A 27,001-nucleotide genomic window follows, 5' to 3' on the forward strand; every position below is an offset into this window, starting at 1 on the left:
TGGTATATTAACGTTGAGATTCAGAAGCAGCGCACTAAAGGACATTATGCACACACAGAATACATGTTCCTTTAGTCTGTTTATATTAGTTTCTTAAAGTTAATATGTCTTGTCCTGGGGAAGCAATTGAACGAAGCATGGTGTTTTCTGAAACCTAGATCTTTCTCGGTTTTCATTTATTCCACTTTTCTGGTTGTTCTCTGAGCTGTTCAAGTGGGTTTCAGGAGGCAGCATCCTCCGTTGGGGTGCAGGGCTGGGCAGCGGGAGGCACATGGGCTTCATCCTGCCCTTCTTCCTGCTTTGCTGAAGCAATCTGCATGTTCTTCTTCTCTTTTGATGGTTGCACACAGGGAATCTGGGGAAAGAGGGTTGTAGCAAGGTCTGTATGGCAATGCCTGCAGGACAGGAGGTTCTTCACCCCATTTCATCCTCGCCGTGTGGTACAAGAGCTGTCGGCTGCTTTAGTCCTGCCTTTTGGGTGAATTAATGGAAAACAGTTATGCTTTTGGTTCCTGGAGTAGGCGACTTAGCTGCTATCAAGAGAATGGCTGTCTGATTTATATTTTGGTGAACAGTGTGTGTACACCTCAGTCACTTTTATTCTCGGTGACCTTGGATTACTTAAAAATCGTTTGACGTTTTTGCTTGCTAATCGAATTAGAGCTTGTTGATTCCTTTTTCTTTGATCAAAATGCAACTGCCTCGCCCAGAGCGGAAGGGGGTCGTGTAATGGAGAGCCTGTAGCTGCAAGGGCTGCTTCGAGTCCCTTTCATCTACCTGCACTTCACTTTTAGTGCCGAGAACAAAGGTCAGCCTGGTGGAGAGGGAGGTTCATGCCGGCCGTCTTTTTCATAATTCATATTCTGCCTTTGCTCATATTTTTGTGCTCGGTTGGCAGGTAGGGTTGTTAACCAAATAAACCAAAATAAATCTGCCTGGTGTATGCTTTTAGTTTTTAAACTAAATGGAGCTTTTAGATGCTTTCATTAAGACCTAGCATTTGCTAGCTGTTAGCCTGATCTCTACAAGGAAGATGAAATGACTTTTTATTTATTTAAAGGTTAGTATGGACAGACAGCTACGCATCCACTAACTGGCCTGACATCTAAAACGAGAGCTGGTGTTGGTCTAATGTAGAGCGGAGTATATTTTTGTTTGATTTCTGAGCGTGATAACCTGGCAGTGACCACCACAGTTCCCGTCAGCTGTCACCCTGCAGTTCCCGACTCTTCTTAATTATGGGAGCAGGGGGGATAAAACTCATATTGTCAGTTTAAAAAGGGCTTTGTTCGCCTGGCTGGGATGAGGAGGTGTTCCTCTTCAAAGGTGATGAGCACTGGCTAGGAGACAGGTAAAGGGGGACTGGGAGAACTCCGGCATCGCACCCTGCAGACTGCTGCTATCCTGTGCTTTACCTGCAGGCTGTGGTAACTCGGAAGCCAGCAATTCCTCGTGAATGTTTCTGGGTTTTTAAAACTGAATTGGAAGTTTTTATTACTTTGTGGCAGTAACTTCTTCATTCTCTGTGTTCTACGCAGCTTAGTTTGTAAAGCCTTTCATGCACAGCTCAAATCTTTCTTTTCCAAGATACTCATTCTGAGCATCTGTCCTCAGTTCATGTTAATGATTTTGTTTGAATGGGATAATTTAAAAGTTGATGTACTAGCCTGAATAAACAACATGAGAATCCACCCATTAACTTGCCAGGTACATCAAGGGGGCTGGAAGTATAGTAAGCATCATAACAGAAGGCAGTAACATGTCCAATATTATATATACTGCTGTACTATATATTCTGTCTTATGTATTTGCTCCTCAGTTTCTCATTTCCCTTTCTTTTAAGACAGTGTGATAAAATGAAGATTGAGGCCATACAAATAAATAGCTCAAAAATAAGTACCTTTCCAGCACATCTTCTCAATATTCCCCTCTTGCAGAGTGACAAACTATTGCCAGTCTTTAGTATTGGACTTCCTCCAGGCAGGCAACACACAGGGAGATTCAAGTGGATTAACAGTTTAATGTACATTTTGGGTTGTTCCAGAAACCAGAGTGCATACTTTTGTGAAGGTTATTGAAATGCGGTCAAATGGTGATTTTTTTTTTTTTCTTTACAAGATAGTAGTTTGATGACTAACAGAATGAAATTAAAGAAAGGAAAATACAGAGGGGCTGACATACTTTTTTTTTAAATTTTTTTCTTCTTTTTTTTTAAATACTTCCAAGCATGGTGGAGGCTCTCAAGGTAAAAGAGTGGTTTTCTTGTTCTTTTGAGGTGTGATGATGAGCCTGAGCAAGCACAGATCCATGTGCTGCCCGTGTGTGTGGACCTGGCTGAGTCACGGAGTGGATCCAGTGAGCTACTGTCTATGCGCCTTTAATTCTTGACAGTTTTATTTGGAAGTTTTGCTACTGAATTAAAAACAAGGCATCAGCCAGGATAAGTTTCTAAAGGCACCTCCTGTGAGCAACTCCCAATTAGTTGTACTTTTGGAGTTCCCCCCCTTCCCTGTGCACTTTTTATCTCACTGGAGTCTCATTTCCCCAGCCTGTTGCTATGGGCTTTGCAGCCCTTGGATATCAGGGAAAAAACTAAGGAAACACTGATGAGAAGTGGAGGATAATGGCAGGGGAGCTGTGGCAGTGTCTTGTCCCTGGCTGCACCATCACCTTCCCTCCTTCCCTGTGGGGAAAGCCACGGAACGTCCTTCCGCACTAACGCTGCGTTGCAAAAGTGGAAGAGGGAACGAAATTGTGAGTAACAGCGACAAAAAAGCCCTTATTAGAGATGAGGACTGCTACAGAGAGGGTAATAAACTCATACAGTGTTCCTGGTGCTTCTACTGTATTTTTATCTGTTTGCAGCCTTTCCAATTTTCTTTTTGATGAGGTTACAGTGGTTGCTTTTAACCTTAATGAGGAGTGCTGGGGGAAGAGGAGAGCTGTGTGGAGCGGGGTGGTGCTGGCTCATTAACTGACCCACTCGCAAACGAGAGCTGGTCCCCACTGCCCAATGTGGGGCTCGCGTAGAAACCGGGCTCCTGCTCCAGTGATGGCAACCTGCAGCTGGTGGGGCTTTACTGGAGGCAATCAGGGCAAAGATGTGCAGATCCTGAATAGGATTTTGAGAGAGAAAATCCAAAAGTAAACCTGGGAAATCCGTACTGTGAAGAGGCGGCTGTCTTTTCCAGCTAGAGAGGGAAGGGAGTCTTAGATATACAGAAATCTCGCAGGGACATCTATTAATTAGACTGGCTTTTAATTATCTGTCACTGATATGTTACATGACCTTGAGCAAGTCATTTACTCTATATGTGTGTATCTATCTGTAAAATGCTTGTGAATTATTTAATGTCTACATATTGCTTTGAGATCCCAAAATGAAATGCATTATACTTGCAATTATCAAGTCTGATGGCATGGTGCATGCCGGTGTCAGCCCAAATCTCAGCAAAGAGCTCTGGAAAAGATCCTTTGCTGGTCCTTAACGTACCGTGGGGAACAGGAGAGAGATCGTGCGGCATCCAGGCACAACAGTTATTTTTCTGTCTAACCACAAATACTGCCTCTTGCACAAATGCGCAGGAGGAATGGTTGTAGAATAATCTTGCATTTTTGTTTTTTCTTGGGTTTTCTTGATGAGGTGAATGTTGGTGCCTATAAGTACTTATCTTGAGTTAACTGACAGTATCTTAATGTTTTTATGAAGGGAAAGAAAGAAAAAACACCGAGTATGCCTTCTGAGACCTTGGAAAGTTGCCGTGGCCTTACATTATGTTTCAAGAGTTTTGTGTTCCCATTAACTTAATACCCATTTAGTCTGTCCTTACTCACACAGGCAAAATACTATAAAAAAAAAAAAAAGGAGATAATTCAGCTCTATCTGCAACTTTCTTGCAACCTAATTTTCTCTTTCATGTTCTTTACTCAAAATTTAGCTAATTGTCAGTATCATATTAGCCTTTGGAAAGGCTGTTCTGTGATGCATGTGTTCCTGTTGTACAGGGCTTGACAGAAATAACGTTAACGTATCTAAAGATAAAGTTTGACCCAATACACAATTATGAAATGCTCATTTGTTCCCAGGGCAGATGGTATGTGGTCAATAACTGTTGTCTGTACTATAAGTCATAAAGGCAGCAATAAAATAAAATCTTTAGGTGGTTATAAATTGACAGATATCAGTGACCTTCGTTTTCTCTTCCCAGGCTGTCCGTTATCGGTGCATTAGATAAAAGGAACACTTAGTAGCATCCTGCTTCTGTGGTCTTCAGCCAGGCAAACCCATTCAGGAGCTGGACCAACTTTTTACCTATTACAAGGGGCAGGAATGCTTCATTTCATCTTTATGTTGTTTTTAACTTGGTGGTCATGCATGAAACAATGTATTAATGGGGAAAAATCCATTCTCCATGCCTAACTTCTCTACTGGTGGTGAGGAAGCCCTTGTATTTCGGAGGTCCTCCAGAATATTATTGTTAAAATAACATTTTAGTATTATGATCCATTTGAAAGACTTATGCTCCCGATTTGTTTTTAAACTCAGAAATTTACAGACATTTACATTAATCCTGAAATATTCTACACTGTGGTAGAATATGGTGGTCTACAAGATGGCTAGGTTTTATTCAATACTGCTCACGGAAATTACACAGAGTGTCCTCTACAGAAACTTGTAGGTGAGCATTTGCGCACGTTCCCTACCCAGACCTTAAAACTTGCCTTCCATTGATCTGTTTTCAATACTTTTTAACTGTATAGGCTTTTTCTGTGAGGATGAACATATATAACTGCTGCATCTGCTCCTCAGTGCTGACATTGCAGCAGCCCAGCAGCAGCCAGATGGAACTCCCAGCGATTTCACAGGGTCGTTATCAACCTTGCTGAACTTAATAGGCCCTGGCTACCAGGAGGGCAATGAAGGGGGAGTTGTTATTAGCCACCTGACCGTGCAAACTTCCCCCCAAAAATCCCAAGAGGTTTTTTTTTTTATTGAGACACAGATTATGCCCTTGGCAAGTTTTTAAAACTAGTTTTTAGGAAAAAGGCAAAAGACACAAAGCGGCAACGTCTATGAAGTCCTATTTTGTGATGGGAATTTCTTACTTGTTTCCCAACATGTGATTGAAATATTTGTGATTTACGAAGTCCAGTTTTCTTAGCAGGCTTTTTATACTCACTTATCATTGAGGTACGATCCTGCATCGAACCTGTCCTTCCCTACTGCTCTGACCCCTTCTGAAAACTTCACAAGTAATCTTATCCCCTTTGAATTTTCATAGAATAGCTGCGATTTGAACCAATGCAGAGACAGTAATGAGTTTTCCTTACAAAAAACAGTGTCTCCTTTTCCTCTGCACTGGACTGAGGGGCTGACTCCTATAAATCCGTGGGGAAAAAGTACCTTTTTATTTAGATGAGATCAAGACTTTTAGCTCTTCAAGTACGGCATGGGTCATCGTGTGTTTCAGAAGGATTTCTACCTTTGGAAACAGAAGTGGGAGCTATGTTAAGTTTTGCTTTTCACTGTATTTTCAGGATGTAATGATGAAGAATGTTCATCATTATTTATAAAACTGAAATTGTCTTTTTCCTTAAGCGTGTCATCAGTGCACTCATTAATAGAATTATGTTTAGTAATGTAGTCAATGACTATGAAATCTCTTATTTTGATTATTTTTCATTTATATAGTGCTAGAGTGGAAGGATTAGCAGCTTTTCAGTTGGCTATAGCTCACCATAGAAAATGCGAAGTGGGAAACAAGTACTGTTCTCTGTCCTCCCCCCTCCAGTGGATTTTCTGCTTTCTTTGCCTTTTCTCCCCAGTCTCTGCTCAGCTCCTAGTATTTTACTGTCTGTATGCGTTTGAAACCATGCGCAACTTTGGGAGGTTAAAGTCTGCTCCAAGTTACGCTGAGGGACAAGGATACATTTTGGTTAATCCAGACTGATTAAAATACATTTCTAATACATTTGGTACAAAGTGAGATGCATGTCTCAGGTGAGAAGGCTTTGACTTCAAAAGCCCTGCTCAAGCTGGGGAGTTGTCTCCGCATCTTCTCCTCTTCCATGCCCGTGGGATTGCGATAATGTATCATTTGAATTTTTGGTGGCTTAGTTCTTTTTCTCTTGGGAACCATGAACTTCTGCTGTTCCGCAGTAATGGTATAAGCTGACCTTCACGTTGAGAACTAAAGAAGCATGAAAATAATCTAAATCATTAAATAAGACAAGTAATACCTTTATTTAGGTGAAGAATGAAGTTTTACATAGAATAACAGCTTCATTTTTCTTTTATTTCTTCAAGGCTGGTCTGAGGGGACATGTATTGTGATCATATTGTCTTTCTACCTGTCGGGCATGGAGTTTAGAGTAAGACAAGGATGCAGAGTTGTGGTAAGAGATAGAAAGATAGTAATTTTAATCTACTATTTTTTTGAAGACCCATTAGCGGACTTTGTTTTACATGCCTCATACTCTTTCCAAAGAGCCATGCATTGTAACACCATTCATAGTTTATTCTTGAACTTCTTGCAATAACAACACAGTTCCTGAATTACCATATATAACAGGGAAGAGTAGTAAATACACACACACATATATATTTTAAAAAAATATAAATTCATATAAAAATCCAATTCTCTTGTCATTTTTAGATCTGGAGGAACTCCACTGGCTTTGAGTTAGATTTTGCTGACTCCCCTGAAGGCAGGCACAACCTGGCACATTCACTCCGTGTAGCTTTATTTTAAATTCATGGTTTGTGCAAGTTAGCAGTGAAAAGTACAAGGGATTTTTTTTTAAAAAAAAGGATTTGAATCTATGAGATGCCAAAGCCACCCTTTAAGTACATGCAACTGAAAGTCTTCCCATTCAGAAGGCTGACAGGGTTGGGCACTTGCTGACAGCAGTTATCTTTCTTGGGTCAGTAGAAACACATTCTTATTCAAACATGCAAAGAGGAGACACTTTGCATTAGGAAATGCTGACATTTTTCCGAGTTAAAACTGCTTCCTCTTGTGGCAGGATCAGCTGTCATCTCGCAAAAGGTATTTCTAGAAATAGGGAGGTCATCCCAACATACAGCTCTCTAAACTAGCTGTTTCTGCTGGCAAGTGTTCGATTAGTCCCCGAGTCTCTGCTACAGGCTCATTACAACAAATCTTTGACATTTTTGGTAATAAATACAGCCTGCTGTGGTCCTTAAAGGCAAAAGCCCATTTGTTCGAAGCCAGCGTTTGAGACCCGAAACCCAGACCCACACCTGCTTTCTGCGGCATCGCAGAATTCCCACACAGCCTTTCAAGGAGTTATTTAGAAGCCCCTGCGGAACAGCGACCTGCTTCAGTACTGACCTGCCAGCAGGACAGACTTTAGAGCACGTTCTTCATCTGAGGGACCTTTGGGCAAGTGAAGGTCAGGGCTGTAGTGTCATCTTTACAGGAGTATATACATTAAATACAATTTTCAGATTTGCTTTTTTCTTGCACTGCAGAAAACAAAACACTCTTCCTCTCCCCGAGCTGTCGGGGATCTGCTGGCACACGGATAAGTTATCGCATTTTGAATCTCGGAGCCTCCAATACCACGTACCGATGTGCTGTCTGCTGGGGGACAACCTCCGTAACTGAGCACCCACCAAGTGCGTTCATTGGAGCGCTGAGAACTTTAAACTTTTTGTGTACGCTTTCATACAAAACTACTTAGCTGCAAAATGGCTCCTATCTTGTATTTCATTTAAGTGACACCATTCACATGACTAAAAATCTTCCTGAGTCAATAGGGTTGCACACTGGGGTCTGTCCTCATCCTTTATCCAGAGATGTTTAGTGAGGACTTTGATATTACTTGCTGATACAAATTCTGTTAAAATCTCATGGACATCTTCCATAGATCTCCATTAACCTTCTAGGGTGTTTTCCTCCCTTTTTTTGGTACAGTATCTAGCATAAAATATTCTCAGTCTGTGACCAGGTAATTTTGATAGGGCTAGGTTGACATGAAATAATGAAAATGAGTTTTTAGAAAAGTGTTGTCATCCTGATATTGAATAAGCATAACCTGCTGAGATGTTATTTGAAATTATTTTGGTCTGAAGACAGAATTGTAAGGCTTTCAGCCAGAGCCAGGGCAGAGTACAATATAAGCATTGTATAGTGCAAGGTTGTTCTGGAAGAATCTCGCTAAACTCTCACTTTCCAACAATTCACAGACGTTTTCTGAAAAAAGAAAAGAAAAAATAATTCTCTGAAACATTGTAAGTTTCTTGGGGAAAAAAAAGTCTGCGGTTTGTTCAAGCCTTTTTATATTGCCACAATATAATTAGAAGGAACATGAAAATGGCATGTATTTTTATTTCCTTTGCAACCCACCTCATCAGCCTTGTTCACATACGCATGCTTTTAAAATATTAAGTACTGAGAAAAAACACATAGAGAGCAAATATGGCAGCCCTTGGCATTTATTGATGTATAAAATATTTATAGAATGTATATTTATAGTGCTTGACATTTTATATATATATATATGCATACATATTTCCAGTCTAAATGTGTTGCATCTGTCTGCTTTAGGGTGTTACGTTGTCCTTTATTTGTGGTGTCTTACCTGCGCTTAATACTGCATAATATCCACCAAAGTAATTATGCAAATTACTCACTTTAATGGCATCCTTAAAAAAAATAGGGGACACACCTACCCCACTATTGCAAGGGTGTTGGTGTGTGCATTATAATTGTTAAATACATCTATTCTGTATGAAACTCAACACCCTGATATGCATATACTGAACATAAACCATAAAAAAAGAAAGCATCAAGCTTTCTAGCAGTCTAGAAAAATGCCAGCAATTTAAAAAAAAAAAGGGAGAAATGAGAGGAGAGGAGCAACAGTGCTGGTGGAGGGAATGAAAAGCTGCCGGCAAGCGGGGTCAGGGTCTGGAAGCGTGTGCGTCATAAAGCATAACTGGCGGGAATCTGTGAATTACAAGTCTATAAATTAATTGCGGGCTTCTGGTGACATCGCAATAAAGCACATTAATGAAGATTGAGTAGTTTGTGATTTTGTCAGCTCTGAAAAATTATATGGTTTATAAACTATGTGGATACTGGTGGTTTTATGTGAGTTTGTTGAATAAATTATGCTAGGAGTCTAGTGTAAAAAAAAAGTGTTAAAAATTAATGTATGAATGTGATTCCATCTAAATTTTTTTTCCTTCAGGTATTTCTTACCCAAAGAGCTTGTTTCTTTTCCCTCGAGCCGTACTGTCAATGCTGGTTCTTCGTAACTCAGCCACTGAATTGTCTTTTTTTGTGCATCTCTAGTCTAAGCGATACTATTTTTTACAAACCTCTTGATCAGCATCCTAGTTACTGGTGTTCCCTTAAGAATGATATTTTATTTGAAAAATCATCTACAAAATTTCCTGCACTGTGTGGTGCTGTGGTCTGGAGACCCTGATTTAACATCTGTATGGCCACAGAGCGAGAAGAGCCCAGCCCGGAGCTTTTCTGACCCACGCACATGCATCCGCCTGAGCCTTTGCCATAGGAAATTAGGCAGCTGAGTTAATCAGGACACCTCATCGGTTTTAATTTGCATGCATTGGGTTTGATCTGAACTGGATCGGGAGCTTCTAGGTATCCTAAATTATTAAATACATGGTAAACAAGAGACCAATCTGAAGGAGGAATAGAGAAGATGGGACACGGGAATGGCGCTGGAGGGGCCCAGGACAGATGTTTATTTAAGTGTAGGTAACTTAGCTCAAAAGCAGAAACAATTGCTAAAATCAAGAAAAAGCTGACATAAAAACTTTGCAGTCTTATGTTGATCTGCTTGGTGTTATGCATTATTCGCAGTTTTTAAATATAATAATCTCATATTCTCAAAAGTATTTCCACCTCATTGTGCACACAAGTTTGGAGAGCACTCGGATTAGATTGGGAGCAGATGATTGAAGAGGTGATGATGTCTAGGACTCTGCCTTCATTTATTACCAATGCTGGAAACTATTGTCAAAAAGGCAAAAAAAAAAAAAAAAATTTGTAATTAGGGTGATGAAATGCAAACCCTGAAGAACACAATTTTATTTGTACATCTGCCACGGTATTCCTAGCAGACATCGCTTACGCCACGTGTTCATATGTTGCAACTTTTTTCCTCATTTTCTGCATCCCCAGTGAGACTTTTTAGTGTGATGTGCAAAAAACCCAGAGTAGTCCGTGGAGTACTCTAACAGAGACTGCTCTAAATCATACCTAACTGGACAAGAACACCGAGGAGGGTACTTCTGCCCTCTCACTGGTAGCTTGGCTAGTAGCACCTCTTAGTGTCCGACTCCTACGAGTTTAAAAACGTTTGTGGATCACACGGGTATTGTAGAAATGGGAACCAGAGAAAAAAACCCACTGGGAAATCAATCATTTTTGTTTGCAGAGAAAAGTTTGAAAACTAGAAAGCATGAAGCCATGTACTAAAAAGGAAGCTTGAAATTAAATCCCAAATTGCTCTTTCGGCGAGCGGGGTCCTCCTGGAGCGCCGAGGGAGGCTGCAAAGAAACAGAATTTGACGGTGTAATTGAGAAATGTGCTGTAAGCCTCGCAAACTGAGCTCGGGATGTGAGGGCAGCCGCAGCTCTAACATTTCTTAGCTTCTGTGCAATTTATTTTATAATCTTCGCCGCCTTTTAATTTAGAGGAGTTTTTTCATATTATGGCTTTATAAATATTATAATCAGACATCGGGAATGATGGCTCAAGAAATACAATTGGATTTTCTGTCTGAAATGATGAGTCATGGATGGTACTTAGAAATTAATCTACTCTGGCTTTCTGGCAACCGTGGATATTCAAAACAGAGACTGTCGTTCCCCTACAAAAACTGACAAAATGTACGTGGGCTGCTGAGTTTTTGTGTGTGTTTTTCAGTACGGTGCGGGGGGGGCTCATTAGAAATGTGATGTTATTAACAGTTTGCCTCAAATTGCTAATTTCCATCATCCCAGTATTACAATAATGATGAAATTAAATTAGCATATCATCTAGCATACTGAAAAACTGTGAATACATTATAGTAATACAAGGCAACAGGTAATTGCTAGCTTAATAAGAATTCATTTTCAGCAAAGATAATTCAGCCTTTTTCTTCTTCCAATCACTAGGGACAGATTTCCTGGTTATTGATTATCTCCTCATCTTCTATAAACCCAGCCAGAAGTCCTTCTTGGTTTTATGAAAATATCTCTACTCTAAATATTTCTAATTTTGTATTATTTGTCAGCGGACTTGTCTTGTACCTGTAAGTGCCTGTCCATATGTTGACTTGCAGGACCTTGTTACGTATGCAGTCGGCATCTGATCCCTTTGAAATGAGGGAGATTTTATTACCTCCCTGCTCGCTTAGTGAGAATTACATATATATTTTGTTATACATAAATCTTACGCGTCTTCTAAATTGAGGTTTTTGTTCGTTCTTTTGGCAAAAAAAAAGTTAACATCGACCTGTTTAAGTGCATTTTCTAGAATAAATGCTTTCCCTAGTATTTAATAGGCTCAGGGTTAAAGAGAATAATTTGAATTACAGATTTATTTCCTATTTATGTCTAATATTTTTCAGGCTTATTGAAATGATTTACTTGTGAAACCTTAATTTATATCCACTTATTGCTACTTTCATTTTTTTCCCTATCTTTTTTGCAGTTCCACCGTGGTTTTTAATTCGTCCTTCAAATCTTCATGCCTATGAGAGTATGGATATTGAGTTTGAATGCGCTGTGTCTGGTAAACCTGTTCCTACGGTGGAGTGGATCAAGAATGGAGAAGTGGTCATTCCTAGCGACTATTTTCAGATAGTGGTAATTATCTGGCTTTTACTTACTAGAATTACATTTTTTTTTTTAAACAAAGTTGTGAAATGTATTCTGGTATTTGATCCAATCGTTGCCTTCATAAACATATTGGTCTTCCCAAAGGAGGTGGAAGAAATTTTGTTTTCTAATACAAATAATGCACGTTGCATTGAGATGTGTTAGGTCCAGTACATTGACATTGTCTCCCAGTTTTAGTGATATTGGAACGAGGTCTTTTCACGGAGAAGTAACAGTGTCAGGTCATACTTTGAGTTCTTGTTAACAATATTGTTTGCCAGGTGTTACTGACTCCCCTTCCTCACCATTATCCTTTCTGAAGAAGAATAGTAGATTTCTTCTCCAAGGAAATAGTACTCGGACATAGGGGCTTATTTGACATAATTACAACTTTTCAGGGAGAATTGTTGCGCACCCTACCCAAAGTAACATCCCCATCCAGGACTCCAACCTCTTTTAGTTTAAGTGTCACTATTCTATAGGGTAAGAATTTATGCTGTGTTTTCTAAAAGGGTTGATTTAACTGTCCTCTCCTGCAAGCAGTGTCACTTGTAAGTGAGCTGAGGTGTTGGAGAACACCCCTGAAAAGTTCAGCTGCTGTGAAGATGGCCATGGGCCATCAGGTGTGGCTTGTCCAGAGATGTGGCTTGGTCCAGCGCTTTCTAATTTTTCACCTTGTAACGAATAATATTGATTATCATCATGTCTTTTAATTACCCTTCAAAAAAAAGAGATTATTTCTAATGTGGTTTTCATGCAGGAGAGACTTATTCTCCCATATATTATAGCAAATTCAATCTTTTTTTTAATATATCACTGCTTATTAGAAAGCAGCCAGCAGCTGTCCAAGGGAAGGACAGCTCTATTGCTGTCGTGGTTGTGTGATGCAGGTGTTAGAAAATTCTTTCACTTAATAGTTAACGGGAGGTACGTTTCAGCCAAAGCATACCCCTCACTTGAGCTATTTTACCCAACATAATTGGTTTCTGCTTGTGCTAACAGAAGTCAAAAGTTAAATCTGTTTCAAATGAAGTGAGCGTAGAGTGACCTTTTCTTGAGGATCTCCAGGCCTCAAGCCATAAGGAGGGTTTGACCTTCAGAGCAGTATTTGTTCAAAGATGCAGAAGTTGAAAGTTCTTTTAAATCTTCCCTGCAGCAAAGGGCCAAGACAAAATTCAGCGCACTACTCGAGTGATGGCTGTAATTTGGAGCTTAATTCTCGAGAAGGGTGTTGGATGGACTCAGTGCAAGAAAGTGAATTTACCCTTGGGCCATAGGCACCATCAAACAAAACGCAAAGACCACAAGGCGTCAAGAGATTCCTGATGAAAGGGCTTATGGATACAGCCCTCTAAAGACCAGGGCTACGTGCGCTGGAGCTGAGATTACATACATAGCACCTTGTTTCACAGTGTAGCTGTTCTGGAAAGGTTTTATAATCCACATTCACTTTGGATGGTGTTTTTCTAATTAATTCTCTCCACTTTCTTTCCTTCTCTTTTGCTGTCTCTCTAGGGTGGCAGCAACTTACGGATTCTGGGCTTGGTAAAGTCAGATGAAGGTTTTTATCAGTGTGTAGCTGAAAATGAAGCTGGAAACGCACAGGCCAGTGCACAGCTAATCATCCCAGAGCCTGGTAAGATGCAAAGGACATACAGAATTGTAGATGTAATTAATGCTATTAACATAAAAATCCCAAATGAGCAGCTACTATTCTTTACTCCCTCATACTTATCCAGCTGGCTGGCTGTAGTTAAAAGCGTGTCCAGGCTATCAGATAGTTTGAGGCATTTTGTTCACTGGGGCAATTACAAATGCTGGCCTTGTCCTAGAGATGACTCTGGAGGCCAACTAAACCTGCACGAAAAGCCAACAGCAGTGTCTTGGTCTTTATTGGTGGGCTTTATCCTGGTGAAATAAGAGAAGGTGATCATAAATGGGTGAGGTGATAGACTAAAGTAGTCCATAAGCAGTAGAGAATTATATTATACACAGTTCTGCATCAAGCTGTTGTAGAACGTTTGTCTTGGGGAAAGGGAAAGAGAAGAAAAAGAAAATATGAGAAAGAACAGTTTGTCAGTGGGCTATCAAGTGCAGCCAACCGTTGAGATCAGAAGGTTTGTGTCTACGTGCTGGAAGGATTTTTTTTTGTTGTTGCTCTGAAATTAATAGGTGTTTCGTTTTATGGACTGCACTGTGCAGCAGCCTAAGTGTTTACTGCTTTATGGGTTTTTAAGTAACAAAGATGCCTTCATCTTAAGCTAGATGATATGTAAAACATGGATAAAAGCCTTTCAAAGTTTCTGGGTTGTAAATGATTAATGACCTGCACTGGGCTGCAGGTTACACTTGCTACCTCTCATGGGCTATGGCAGTAAGCTGAGAACAAGAGAACGTGCTGAAGTGTTGTTCATGCTCCGAGTTGGACTGGGAAGAGCAGAATCTTGGTAGCCCACAAATAGTCAGTCGAGACAGCCCTACTGAGATCAATTAACCAGCCTGATAGCTCATACCATAGAATTTCTTTGGGAAATCCTTTGAAACATTTCCACGCAGCATCAGTGTGAAGTTATAAAGCTTTGCCAAAACTCTGGGCACCTGGAAATAGAGAAATAAGTACGGCCGTGGTCTATGTCTTGTTAGCTGCAGTAGTCTGACTCTTAAGGACCCCTGTCTGAACACTGAGCAGGAACGTTTGCTGAGATCCCTCAAAGTTCAGTCCTGTAAGCTGTTGAGTTATGGACAGCGTTACCCAGAGTGGTTCCAGGCAGTACAGAGGGAGGTGGCACTACCCTGTGGCCATAGCTGAGGTCAGCTGGTAGACAAAAGCAAGGAGGAGTAAGCACCACTGGAAGCCTCGGATCCCCAGTTTGCAAAGTTGCCTCCGTGCAAATACTTAAGGCAAATGAAAATGGGAACAGAGCTAAGGTTTTTCCCTCTGTTTTCTGTCTTGATCCCAAATGAATGGCTGAACATGGATTTTGCACGTCTTTGAAGTTCACCTCCCTCTTGTTCCTTCTCCCTTGTGATTCAGCATCTCCTTTATAAGCCTGTTCTCTTTCTTTTCTCTCCACTGCCTGAAAGCAATTCCAGTAGCAACTGGGGAATTGTCAGAGACCTCTCAGTCCCTCTCTCCCTCTGCCCTAGACGCTCATGCCGCAGACACTTTGCAGCCATGAAATTATGCAGCTTAGTGGAAGATCTGGGAGGGGGGTAAAGGGAGAAGAAATCTAATGTCCGTAGAGATGTGACTGTTGTTATCTTCTTCCTCCTGCTAGTGTGACCCTCCAGCCTGGGCTCCCTCCTCGCCCCGCTTTACAGGGCGTAATTGACTACCTGAGGTTGGTGGTTGGGTATTGGCATCAAGCGGCAGATATTTATTCGGGTTCCCACTTTTGTACGTGCCCTCCACCCGGCGTAGTGCAGGATCTTTCTGGGTGAGCGTTTCCCTCTGTGCGGTCGCCAGAGGTGACGATGAGGTTACCTTCCCTTAGGGACGAATGTGAAAATGAGAAGGCACTTACGAACTAGATTTACTGGCAGAAAAAACGTCGATGTGATATTGAGGAAGGCTGGCTGGGATCATCATCCTGCTCAGAAACAACCTGTTCCACTTCAGATCTCACTCTGGGGAGATGCACAGTTGTTTTGCCTTTGTTTTTTGTTTGTTTTCTTTCTGCTTTCTTTTAAGATGAATCTCATATTCAGTTCATGTGCTTGGATTGTATTTACACACATGAACATCTGAAGGAAACAGGCCATCTCCTGTTGTAGTGGGGTTTAATCTGGTGCTAGGACCATCCTAGGGGAAACTGGATAACTCATTGCTGCTCCCAGCTAGTCATTGCAAGAGAAATGCTGTCTGTAAATTTTACGCTCCGTGTTGGTGTTTATTATGTTTGGCATTGGATTAAAATTAAAATAGAAGAAAATGAAAAGAAAATCCTAAAGAGCTACGGGACGCCATTGTAAACTGTCTCTGTTTCCCTTTTTAAGTGATGGATTACTTTTTTCTGGCTATTTAATCAGATCTTCAAACAATGCCACTCCAATTCCTCTGAGACGAAGGGAGGGCCAGCATGCACAGATGGTGGAGTAGCCAGCTATAAATACAAATGAAGCGGTGGGACCGGCCGTGGCAGGAGGAACGTAGTTCCCTCTGCTTTGATTCTGTTGGGCCATGCTCAGCATGCGTCTGGGGCTCAGCTCGAGCTCCCTGTGGCATCACCGAGTAGCTGGGGTCTGGCCGGGGGGCTCGGGCAGGGGCTCCCCCCTTCCTGGGGCCCGCAACGACCCAGCAGAGCCCACACTTGCTGTTGGTGGGTTTTTATGAGAGCCCAATGAAATTTCAATATACTCTTTAATAGCTATCATCCCCTTCCGGAGCTGTTCATGTGGAAGGGAGTCATGTTGAAGGCTTATCTGAGCTTCTTTTTCCTGAAAGCCAGGGTCAGAGAAACCCTTTAATGAACTAATAATGATTTTACCCTAACAGTGATTTCTACCCCAAATTTATATCAGGGTAAAATAATAACTTTTTAACTTTTTTTTGTGTGTGTGATTCATAATACTACAAATAGTTTTTGCTTTAAGTTTTGCAAGTAATTTGGAACATTCAGTGTGTTAAATACGTTGTGTATGTTCTGTTGGGGGATTTTGAAAGTTTTATTGGGATAGAAAAGTATAATCAGTCTGAGTGCTCCTACTGCTGTTGTTACGTGGACATGTAGATTCACATCCATTGCTGACCATCACTAACTGTAGAACCTGAAGTAGCAGCACATAAGTTGGCATTAAAGCAAGCATAAATGAGCTCAGACTGAGACCAAATACACCCCTCGTAAATGCTGGGATGCTAAATTGGAATTAGACAATACTGAAATGAGAAGTGAAAGCTGAAAGGGCTGTGAGCTCACACAGATAATAGCTTCCGCTTTTAGTATTCCAGATGTGGCTATAAGATGCTCAAAACTATTTTGGTATGTGTTGCTTAGACTGTAAAAAGCCAACGAGCTCCCTGAGAAATATAAAATTTCTGTCCTTTTAAACTGAGATTATGACTCGAGAGGCATTGTACTTCACAGTGCATTATGAACTAGAGTAAAATAAGTGGTGGTAGATGGTCTGCGATACACACATTAGTCAATAAATCAAAGTACATTTATGGATTCCAGCACACTTGGGGAAAAGGCGCTTGGGATTGTTTCTTCTCCTTTTTCCTTTCTTTCCCATTAACAACCTTAATGTTACCCTCTTAGGAGGAGATTGCTCACCAGTTTGTAATAAGAAAAAAAAAAAAAAAGAAACTTTAAATACTTCTGATTTCTGTAAAAAACAAAGCGATAAACGAGGCAGATTTAAGGATTTCAGTTCTCATCTCCAACACACATGTTCTGGGTTTCTCAGCCCTCTCTGCTGCTTGGCTTCCTCTGTTTCTGCTCCCTAACTCTGCTAAAGGGTGATGGACTTTATACGGTCTATGGAAATGTGCGATCATATTGAGCAGGTACCAGGAATAAAGCCTACAATATGTACTTCTGGTTGCATGTACAGGAAAACAAATTCTCAGCAAGAAAAAGCAGATGAAAGAGATCTCAGCTGACTGTCTTATTTTTATAGCTGTATAAAACCTGTTATTTGCACACCCAGAAAATGAACAGAGAACAGCGTGGTGGTGAGTGATGGACATGCATAACTTCAGATGAGGAGAGCATCCCAGAGGAAAATCTTCCTATAAAGAACTCCCAGACAGTTATTTGCTTTTATGCCGGTGGCTTCTCACGGATCCATCCTTTTCAGATATTCATGAGATGTGTGGAGGGATTGTTTTATTCTAGCAAGTGCAAGTTCAGATAAAAACAGCCCTGAAATAGTCAACTTGTGTATATGGTAGGATAATTATTAGCTATGTTCCTGCAATAAATTCCTTGCTAGAAAAATCTTCAGCTTAGGAAGACACCCTCTCCCAGAGACTAGTAAAAGTGCTGTAAATGAGTCTGCACTCTTGGCATTCAAGAGGGATTGCATGTCCGTCCACGAATGATCTCCAGATGTTTGAGGATGTCCGAAGCTGGATGCTGCAGGGAGAAAGGGAAGGGTGCGGAGAGCTGAAGCTCGCGGGTGGCCTGGTCCTCGATGTCCCGTCCCCATTGAGTGGGGGTTTCACTCCGAGCCCTGCTGCGCAGGCTCAGCTTTCTGAGCCATTCTTTTTGTCATTTTTGTCACGTTCTTTTTCTTTATTTTTAATTCCTCTACTTACAAGTTGCATAGCTCCTTCTCATGTCAGATTTCCAGCTTAGCAGCTAGCAGATTTAACATTTTTGCATGCGCAAGATCTTTGCAAAGACTTTGCATTTCTGTATAATAAGACTTAGCTTGGGAAACCTGTGAATTCCTTTTCTTTGCAAAAGAAACAGGGGTTGACTCAATTTTCAAAAAAAACTTCCTTTCTCCCTGAATTCCCGTTACAAAAACATTGTGAGGCACGGTTTACCCTCCCTTTGTTATCGTAAGTATTATTTAGTATTACTTATTCTATTACTTATTATTTATAGTTATAATTTAGTATTATTTATAATTACTTCCCCATTAAAAAAACAACCACAAAATAAAATCCATCTCTGTTCTAAGAAACTGAGCTTATATTGGCATTAAAACATCAGATTTGTATTCCTTGCAAGTCTGTTGGAAAGCCAAACCACGTGTGTTAATTCTGCTTATGGTTAGCCTTAAAATTAGTCTGAAACTATACCCATGATTTCAAATATCAGGAAAAATGGGGTTTCTTTTTTAACAGTTGGTAAACCAGTGCAAAAGTAGTGATGAGGAATGCCCTTTACTGGAAATTTTAAAAAGAGGCTGGACAGTTATAACTTTGTGCTAATAATCCTGATCCTGCCTTTGCAGAGGAAGCTGGAATGTGCTGTCTCTTCAGTCTGCTTTTTATGCCCTGAGTTAGAAATAACAAATTTCACACAGCTACTTCACATTGTGTAGGCAGAGACAGAGCAGAAGAAAGAAGCGAGAGACTATTTCAAGATCCCACTCATAAATTTCAGAGTAGAATTTTTTTTTTTCTCTAATGCAGGGAGTGGTAATTCCACTGGGATGTGGAAATGTATTTATTTCCTGAAGACTTATTTAGTCATGTAGTGTGAGTTATACTGCCCATATTGCTGCCTCTGGTTTGGCCATTGCCCGGTGGCTCTTGGCTAGAAAACTTGTGGTGGCTCTGGGGTGCTGTTCCCAAGGAGGGACAGGGAGATGGGGTGCAGCGTCACTCTCCATCACCCACAGTTCTCCAGCACCATTTGAGCAGACTCAGCACTCTCAAAGTCTGCTTCTAGCTGCAGGAGAGTTTCCCCTGACATATCCTACGGCATGCAACTCATCTCTGTTTTTATGCTAGAAAAGCTGCACTCTACTGAGCTGCAACACGGCCCTGAGTATTTAAGATGCTTTGAAATGAAAGAACTCCTGCAAAGTTGTAAATAGACCTTAGGGATATGAGGCATAACCTTCCATGGGACGCAGCTCCAAGGATGAAGTGCAATGTAGCCCAGACATGATCAATTATTCCCAAAGGTGAGGTGACAGCCCCAGGCAGTGGGGGCCCGTGGCGGGGCTGTGCCTGGTGGCTCTGGACCCTGGAGGAATTTAATGTGCTGTATCATCATCTTATCTGGAGCCCTACCACTGCTGGTGGCCAAAGAGGTGCTTCAGGGGAAAGCGCTGGAAGCAACAAGCGGAAAAAGCACCTGATGCCCAGGGATGGGGAGAAGAATAACCTCCTGAACCACAGCATCGGGATTTTTTGTGTTCAAACAAGAGATTTAATGTCCTTATTTTGGTATGCACAACTGGTAAGCTGTTCACATTTATTGCACCGCATAAGCAGTAATAATGATGGTAATAGTAAGAATAAATTTTGTTTATATGGTTTTATGGTGGTCTTTGCCATAATATTATGACACCTTACTGGGGATTTATAACAGACGTATGCGAAAATGCAAAATTAGCAGAATATTTTTCTAGTTTAAAAAAAAGGTTGGTATAGAAAGGCCATCCGAAAAACAGCAGAGGTGCTTAGAAGGCATGTCTGGATAGATGGACTGCAGGGGATTATCTTGGAGGATTTTTTTGAGCTTCCACCTTTGCAGGTCTTTAAGAACAAGTTAGGTAAATATGTGCTAGGGATATTTTTAATCCAGCCGTGGGATGTAGGGAAGGATTAGTTGGGTTCATGAGATGATGTCTGGTTCTGTTTTCCATTGATCTAGTGAACATTGCTGGAAACTTTGGACTGTAACGGTTTCTGGAAAGATGTAGTTAGAGATGCTTGATCTTGTCTTAAAATACTGATATCAAAGGTTGGTGGCTTTGTTCTGTAAGTGCTATAATGGTTTAAAAACCTGACAGCTGGGTTTCTACACCACCACAGTCTCCTATGAAGCTCAGGAGGATGAGGTTCTGTGCTGGAGTCACTCTGTTTTCCCCCAACTGAGTTAAATCTCGGTGCAGGCCAAATTTTGAACATTTGGATGGTCAGGGAGAAATTCAGCAAGAAAGAGGCCCTGGTCTGGGAAGAGGGGTCACATGAGAGTGTGGTGAGACCAGGTTTCTCCTGGTCTGAAGTAGGAGGTCACTCCTCTCGCCGATGGATGTATTCCAATGAAATGTCAGGTGTTCTGGGGTGAGATGTTTCTCAGCTGTGCTGTGTGTGAAAGACCTGTGTAAGGTCAGTGCCTGGGGCAGGCAGGGAGCTCTCAGGATTTGGCTGCAGGTTTGTACAGCCAGGGAGAGAAGTTCAGGTGAGCCAGAAGCTCCTGGGAGAAATTGGAAGTGTTTGGGGAGCTCTCATGCCTTTAGCAGTCAACAGCAGATGAGTGCGGGACTGGAAGATTGAGATTTTAGCTGTTGTTTTTGAAGTTACCTTAGACATCTAACGTGTCAGACACCTTAAGAACATTTGTGCTTCCCAAACAATTCACAAACATGTTTGTGCTTTCTTTAAAAAACCCAAAACATACAATGAAAGAGTGATCTAAGCACAGAGGTTCTGTAAAGACATGATAGAATTTTACAGAAAATGCTGTGAAACCTATTGCATGTAAGAGAGGAAGAGCTGTTGTTTGTACTCTAACAGGAACACAACTATGTATTAAAATAGATTTAGGATAATTTGCAAAAAAAGACAGAGAAGGGTAGTAATCTCCTATAATGCTATTAACCATTTAAAATCCAGCCTTACCATGATTTTTTGTCTTTAATAAAGGATATGTGTTGAGAAATAATAATCATGGGAACTGGAATACAATTAGGGTTTAAGTGGTGTTAATTAAAATATCACTTACTGTATATTGACTTTACATGGTAATGTCAGAATAATCACAAGATAGAATGAATAACTGCACAATTAGTTCTAAGACCTTGAGATCTCTTAGAATTTAATTTGTCAGAATAGGAGAACTGAAATGACTATGTTATAAATATGGAAAGCAATGTACTTTTTAGTCCTGTGTGAGTTTGGTGCAGATAACTGAATCTAATGACTTCACATAGGAACTCTTACTATGAAGTACTTTATTGGATTTGTGGGGTTTGGGTTTGTTTTTTTTTAAACCTTGAAAAGGAGATTTTGGTTTTCACAAGTATTGTGTGAATGACTAGGCTTGCATACCAGAAAGCTTCATTTTTCATGTAGGAATCGAGTGCAAAGAAAACAGGTTTTCACGAACAGTTCATTGAAGAGTTGTTCGTTCAGGTTTGGCATAACCTCAGTGTTTTATGCTTTCATGAGAGCAATGCAACGTATTTATTACACAGTGAAGTAAAGCTGTAGAAAACCCCATAGAGGGTGCTGAGTCAAATTCTGAAGAAGCTCGAAGGTGAGGTGAGGTAAGTATCAGCGTTGTGGCTGTGGGTGACTGTTGCCATCCAGATCTAGTGGTTGTGCATCTGCTGCCCCTCAGCTCTGTCTTCTGCTCTCCAAAGGCCGGCAGGTTTGTTTTCTTCCCTCATTTGTGAACATCAGACTTCTTGCGGCTTGAAGGAAGCTGTGAGTGTCTCTATATAGCTGTATATCTATGTAATTGAATTTTACATAGACAAAGGTGAAGAGTTGCTGTGCGTGTGGTCTACACGTGAAAGTGGTTTGGGTTTTTTTACATACAGGTTACTTGAGTAGACTGTGAAGATGCCATAGCATTTCGTTTCTTGATTTTAAAGGTAACAGACAATTAAGAGTTTTAAAGAGACCTTAGATATATTAATGCACTCAATTTAAGTAATAGAGCATTGGCGGAAGCTGATCTTGCAAATGGGGCGGGGGAAGAACCTAAATGAAAATTGCAGGATGCTGCAGACGGCAGCTCCTGCAGGGAGGTCTGCTGTGACTCCACCGACATCGGTGGAAGGGGATTTACCGTCAGCAGAGGTGACGGCGCAAGTTTCGGAGAAGCCCTGGTCATCCTCGAATGTGCATGTGTAGGCTCTGAGGGTTGGCCATAGGCCAAGATCCTTCTGCCCTTATTTCCAGGGAAATACCCGTGGCCTGAGTTTCAGTGATTTAATGGATTTTGCAGCTTGTGGGGGCATAGACTTTCTTCCTCTAAACCACCTCTAAGGAAGGAATTGGGGGAAAAATACAGAGAAAGCCTTAGAGAGGAAAGACAGACCAGTGCCTAAACTGCTAGTCTGACCCCGGTGTGACAAAGGTTTTGCCACAAACCTCCCAGTAACTCACTGGGATGCCTACTGATCAAATCAGTTCAATAGTATTTGCCTGTTTATCGAAGGTGTCCTAAAACTAACTACGTTAGAAAGCATCAGGTGTTCGTATATTCTGTAGCGGGTCACTGGCTAGGAATTTAAGTTACTTCAGAGTTGTTCACCTCTTTATGGCTCGTGTCCTTCTAGCCTTGTTCATTTGGCCGTGTATAGCTGGGAGTTTCATCCCTGGCTTCTGACTTCGCCTGCCACTTCGCTAGCCAGAGAGAGCTTAATTTTTAAGTTAACTCCTCTCTTTGTCATCTGTTTTCCTCCTTTTGCAGGTGCTCATTTTTTCCCTAAACATAACAGTTTCCTTTAGAAGCGTAGATGAAGTTACACTGCAGAGCTCAGGAGTAATAAGGTCAGGAGATGCATTGTCTGCAGTCCTGAGCGCTGATGGGTTTTTATATGTAGTGCACTACCATGTCACCTTCCCAGCAGAAACCTATTTGCTGAGCTGCCATTTGATCAACGATAAGAAAGGGTAAGAAATAGCTGAATGTGTTTGGTTTATGGGGAAACAGCAAATTAATCTTCAGGCATATTTGTCAGCGATACTAACTTCATAGCCTTGCTCCCTGGCGGAAAGATTTAGGGAAAACAACCCCCAAACATGTAGAGACTTACACGTGGTCCTATTTAGAAAACTGCTAGATATTCTATTAGTTTTGCTTTTGTTCATACTTGGGGCCAATGGTACAGGAAGACACATGGAGCATGTGCATGAGATAACAAATATGTGCTGCCAGTATCACTCTGAAGACTAGAATATATTGATTTCCTTAGCACCTACCGCTCCGACAATAAAAGCCTGAGAGCTTTGCCATCCCTGTGTACATGTGTTTGCGTGTGCTCTCCTATGTGTAAAAAGTAATTTTTCAGTGTTGCAAAAGATGAGTCTGGGAAGAGAATTAAAAGACGAAGGGCAAACTTTGGCTCTTTGCCACCTGGAATAAAATCCATTTAATTCACCCTGACTATACTTGTTATAGTGTTAAATATAGACTAAATAGTTTAATATGGATTTATGTAATGAGCTCACAAATTGATTTTGCAGTGCAAGCTCAGTTTAGAGTTTAGGAGCAGACAGTCTCTTGTTAAGATCAAAGCAGTGCTCCTGCCTTCTGACAATGCCAAACATGGATTTGGGGACAAAGATGATGATTTTTTTTTTCTTTTTTTTTTCTTGTGGTTCTGATGTTGATTCAGACCTATTAGGACTTTCTCTGTTTGTATGTTTACTTCCATCTGCAGGATCACAGAGTAATAAGGGGGAAAATAATAATAAAAAAAAAAATCACAAAAAAAGCGCCTTGTGCGAGCTCCTAAGGGAGGAAGCAGGCACATTTCTTCTAGGAATGCAAATGTCTTATCTGAGTGACAGGGGGAAAAAAAAAAAAGCAGGCTTCTCATATTCTCCCCCTTCCTCTCCTTCATCCCTCCCTTCTCTCCCATTCCCACCATTAACATTTAGGAATAACTTCATGGCCCATGTTTAAATATTAATTATTTAGCTTAAGTGATTTGCTAATAATTTGCAGACTGATATTTCTTGGAAGTTTAGGAGATGAATCCCTGAGATGGTGCATCTTTCATCCACCCCTTCCCCTGTCTGGCTCAGTGGCCTCGGTTAGATGTAATTGTAATTGGTGTCTGGGTTGGGATGACAGTGTCAGCCTATCATTTCAGGGTTTAGAGCTGTACATTGGATAGCCAGATTTGTAATTATAATGTGCTTTACTCCTATTTATATTCAGCAGCATTCTCGCCTTGCTGTTACTTTCCCTGGGAGTAGAAGATTGGGCTGGGGAGGGGATGGCTTGAAAGCAGAGAGCGCCATTATTTGTTCAGAAAACGCCCTGATTCTCTGAGGAATAGAGGGCCAAGGTGAGCAGCCATCAAAAGTTACCATTTACTGTCCTGGAGCATGTACTCTGAAATTGGTCCTGTCAAAATTAAATGTGCTGGCCCCTCCAGCAGGAAAAAGCAGAATTTTCCTCGTGCGGGTAGCTGGAATGGCATTATCCGTGCTGCGAGCCAGCGCTGTGCCCTGCTCAGGCTGCTGGGCAGAGGATTTCTCTTGTGATGGCCTCATAAAGATGATTATTTAATGGTCCTGTTTTCCTCAAAAGCATCTGCTTTCAACTGTAGTTGCAGGACTGCAAATAGAGACATGCAGAAGTCAACAACTTGGTACCACTGGAGTGGAGATCAGCATCAATCTTCGTATCTACTGTAATTTTCCTTGCAACAGTAGAAGTTAATTTTGAAAAGGTTCAAGGGTTTGATTAGGCAGAAAAAGTCATGCTGGCCTCGTCAAGCTGCAGCTACAAAGCTGGTGGCATGTCTCTGGCCAGGACAGCGCTGGTCTGTGCAGCGTTTCAGGTGACTGCTTTGCTAGCAAATGCTTAATTTTCGTGTTTGGGATGTTATCCCTTCAGCCTGTTTAATGTTTTTCTTCTTTTAATTTCATCACATTTTCACTTTGAAGGATTTCTCTTTCTCATGGGTCGACTTTCTGCAGATTCTTTAAGGTAATTCTATTTTCCCCAGAATCGCATCTGCAGCCATTGCATGCAGTGTATGGCAACGCTGTCTTCTACCTAATGAGATTTGAACCTGTAATCCCACGAGAGCTGTCCTAATCCTGCCGCGGATTTTTGGGTGAAAGGTGTTTCCAGTTCGTTCTCTTTCATATTCATGGGGCTCTTGTCTGCAGAAAGAAACGGTAGTTAGAGCAAAGACTAGGTTCAAGAAATTCACACATTTCTCCATTGAATTTCCTAAAGCCCTGCTAAAGAGTTATTCCTTTGCCCCTGTTCTCTAGTTTGGTGAGGAGGTAACTATTTTATACTACTTTACACATGGGACAGCTTCAATGTGAGGATGAAAGAGTTCTTGCCTCCCAACAGCACAGATCTGCTTAACCCATGGTAAGGGTTTGAACCGAGACTGCTGAAGTTCCAGGATTTCATCTATCTAGCTCTTTAATCCATTTTAAAAATGCCTTTTTAAAAAAGGAGGGGAGGAGGGGTAATGGCTCTAAAAGCTTTTAAAGCATGTACAAGAAAATTAGATTTGTTGATGTGAAAAAGAAAAGAATATTTTGTAAAGAGAAACTATGGAAAAGAATTTTTTTTCTCTCTCTCTCCTTTGATCCCAAGCTAAAAATATATGTATTTCTGTCCTCTCCATCCTTCTGTAGCATCATCTGTTGAGAAAGTAGGGAGGGAGGAGGGCGTGTACTTGGGCTTTCCCTATGCTTTCTCCTTCTCTTGAGCTTGTGACATCTCTGCGGGCAGAATCTTTTTAAAGATCTTCAAGATACTGTACTCGGAGTACAACTGCTTTGCAGTTACCTTTAGCAGAAAGGAATCTCTGATAGCCAAGCAATTGTGCAGAGGTACGCTAGCTATTCCCACATACGCTGGGAAACAAAGGGAGAACCAGATTTGGGGACGTAGCTCACCGAACGGACACGGGTTGCGGTGTCATTACCGAAGGGTGATGAGCAGCTCCATGGTCTGCCACGATATTTCCCCTGCTGGGGTCACCCCGAGGGCTCCTCCGCCAACCTGGAGCCCCTCGTTGTGTCCTTCCCATCTTCAGGAACAGAGAGGGAGCCTTTGCTCCCCACCAGACCCGAGCATCTCGTGGCCGAAGAATGCTGGATAAACTATAGTACTCTCTGCTGTTCCGGGCACTAAATTAATGTCCTGCATATAGAGATTTTTTTTGGCTTACCTATGTTGACCTTAGGTGGCTGTATTCCTGATTTACAACGACTGCCTCGGAATGAATCCATCTTCTTGCAGGACCAGAGCCATGGTTAAGAGCAATGCCTTGGTCTGCTTCTAAGGAATTCAGACTATTAATACCCTTACATTTATCTTTTTTTAAACCAGGATTAAGGGAATCTTGGATATCCTTTGTTTACCTCTTTGTTTTTTGCTTTGGGGTTCTTGGTGGGTTTTTCCCCCTGTTATTTGTAAGTTAGCTTATGTCAGATTTCTGAGCTGTACAGAGATATTGACAATTTCATTACAGAAACAGTTGGCAGGATTTTCCCTGCCAAAAGTTAGTATCTGTCCTTCAGGTAGCAACAGCTGTTCACAGTTGTTGTCAGTTAAAACATCTACAGCAGCGGTTTCAGTTGAATAAAGCAAAATTTTGCTAATCTAGTGGTGTGGAAGAACGGAGAAGAATTTTGAAGCATCTGTCACAGCTGTTAACCCAGGAAGGAAACAGGAATTGGGTAAAGAGCCTGAGAATCAGGTGAAGGAGGGTGCCTTTTTGTAATTATTACAAGAAGTAGGACAATTAATGACGTGGCTTGCATGGGTAGGGCGCAGAGAGCCTGACCCT

General features: G+C 41.3%; 1 protein-coding gene across 1 annotated transcript in view; it reads left to right on the top strand.

Annotated features, from left to right (window-relative positions):
• The window catches only part of DCC (DCC netrin 1 receptor), a 570,508-nt gene that overhangs the window by 338,403 nt on the left and 205,104 nt on the right, over positions 1–27,001 (top strand). Inside the window, exons 6-7 of the mRNA XM_010583034.1 lie at positions 11,700–11,854; positions 13,382–13,502. Of these exons, the coding sequence (XP_010581336.1) occupies positions 11,700–11,854; positions 13,382–13,502 (276 nt within the window). The remainder of the gene's footprint in view (positions 1–11,699; positions 11,855–13,381; positions 13,503–27,001) is intronic.

This window comes from Haliaeetus leucocephalus, unplaced genomic scaffold (genome assembly GCF_000737465.1).
Source record: "Haliaeetus leucocephalus isolate CR32 unplaced genomic scaffold, Haliaeetus_leucocephalus-4.0 Scaffold866, whole genome shotgun sequence".
Taxonomy (NCBI): Eukaryota; Metazoa; Chordata; class Aves; order Accipitriformes; family Accipitridae; genus Haliaeetus; species Haliaeetus leucocephalus.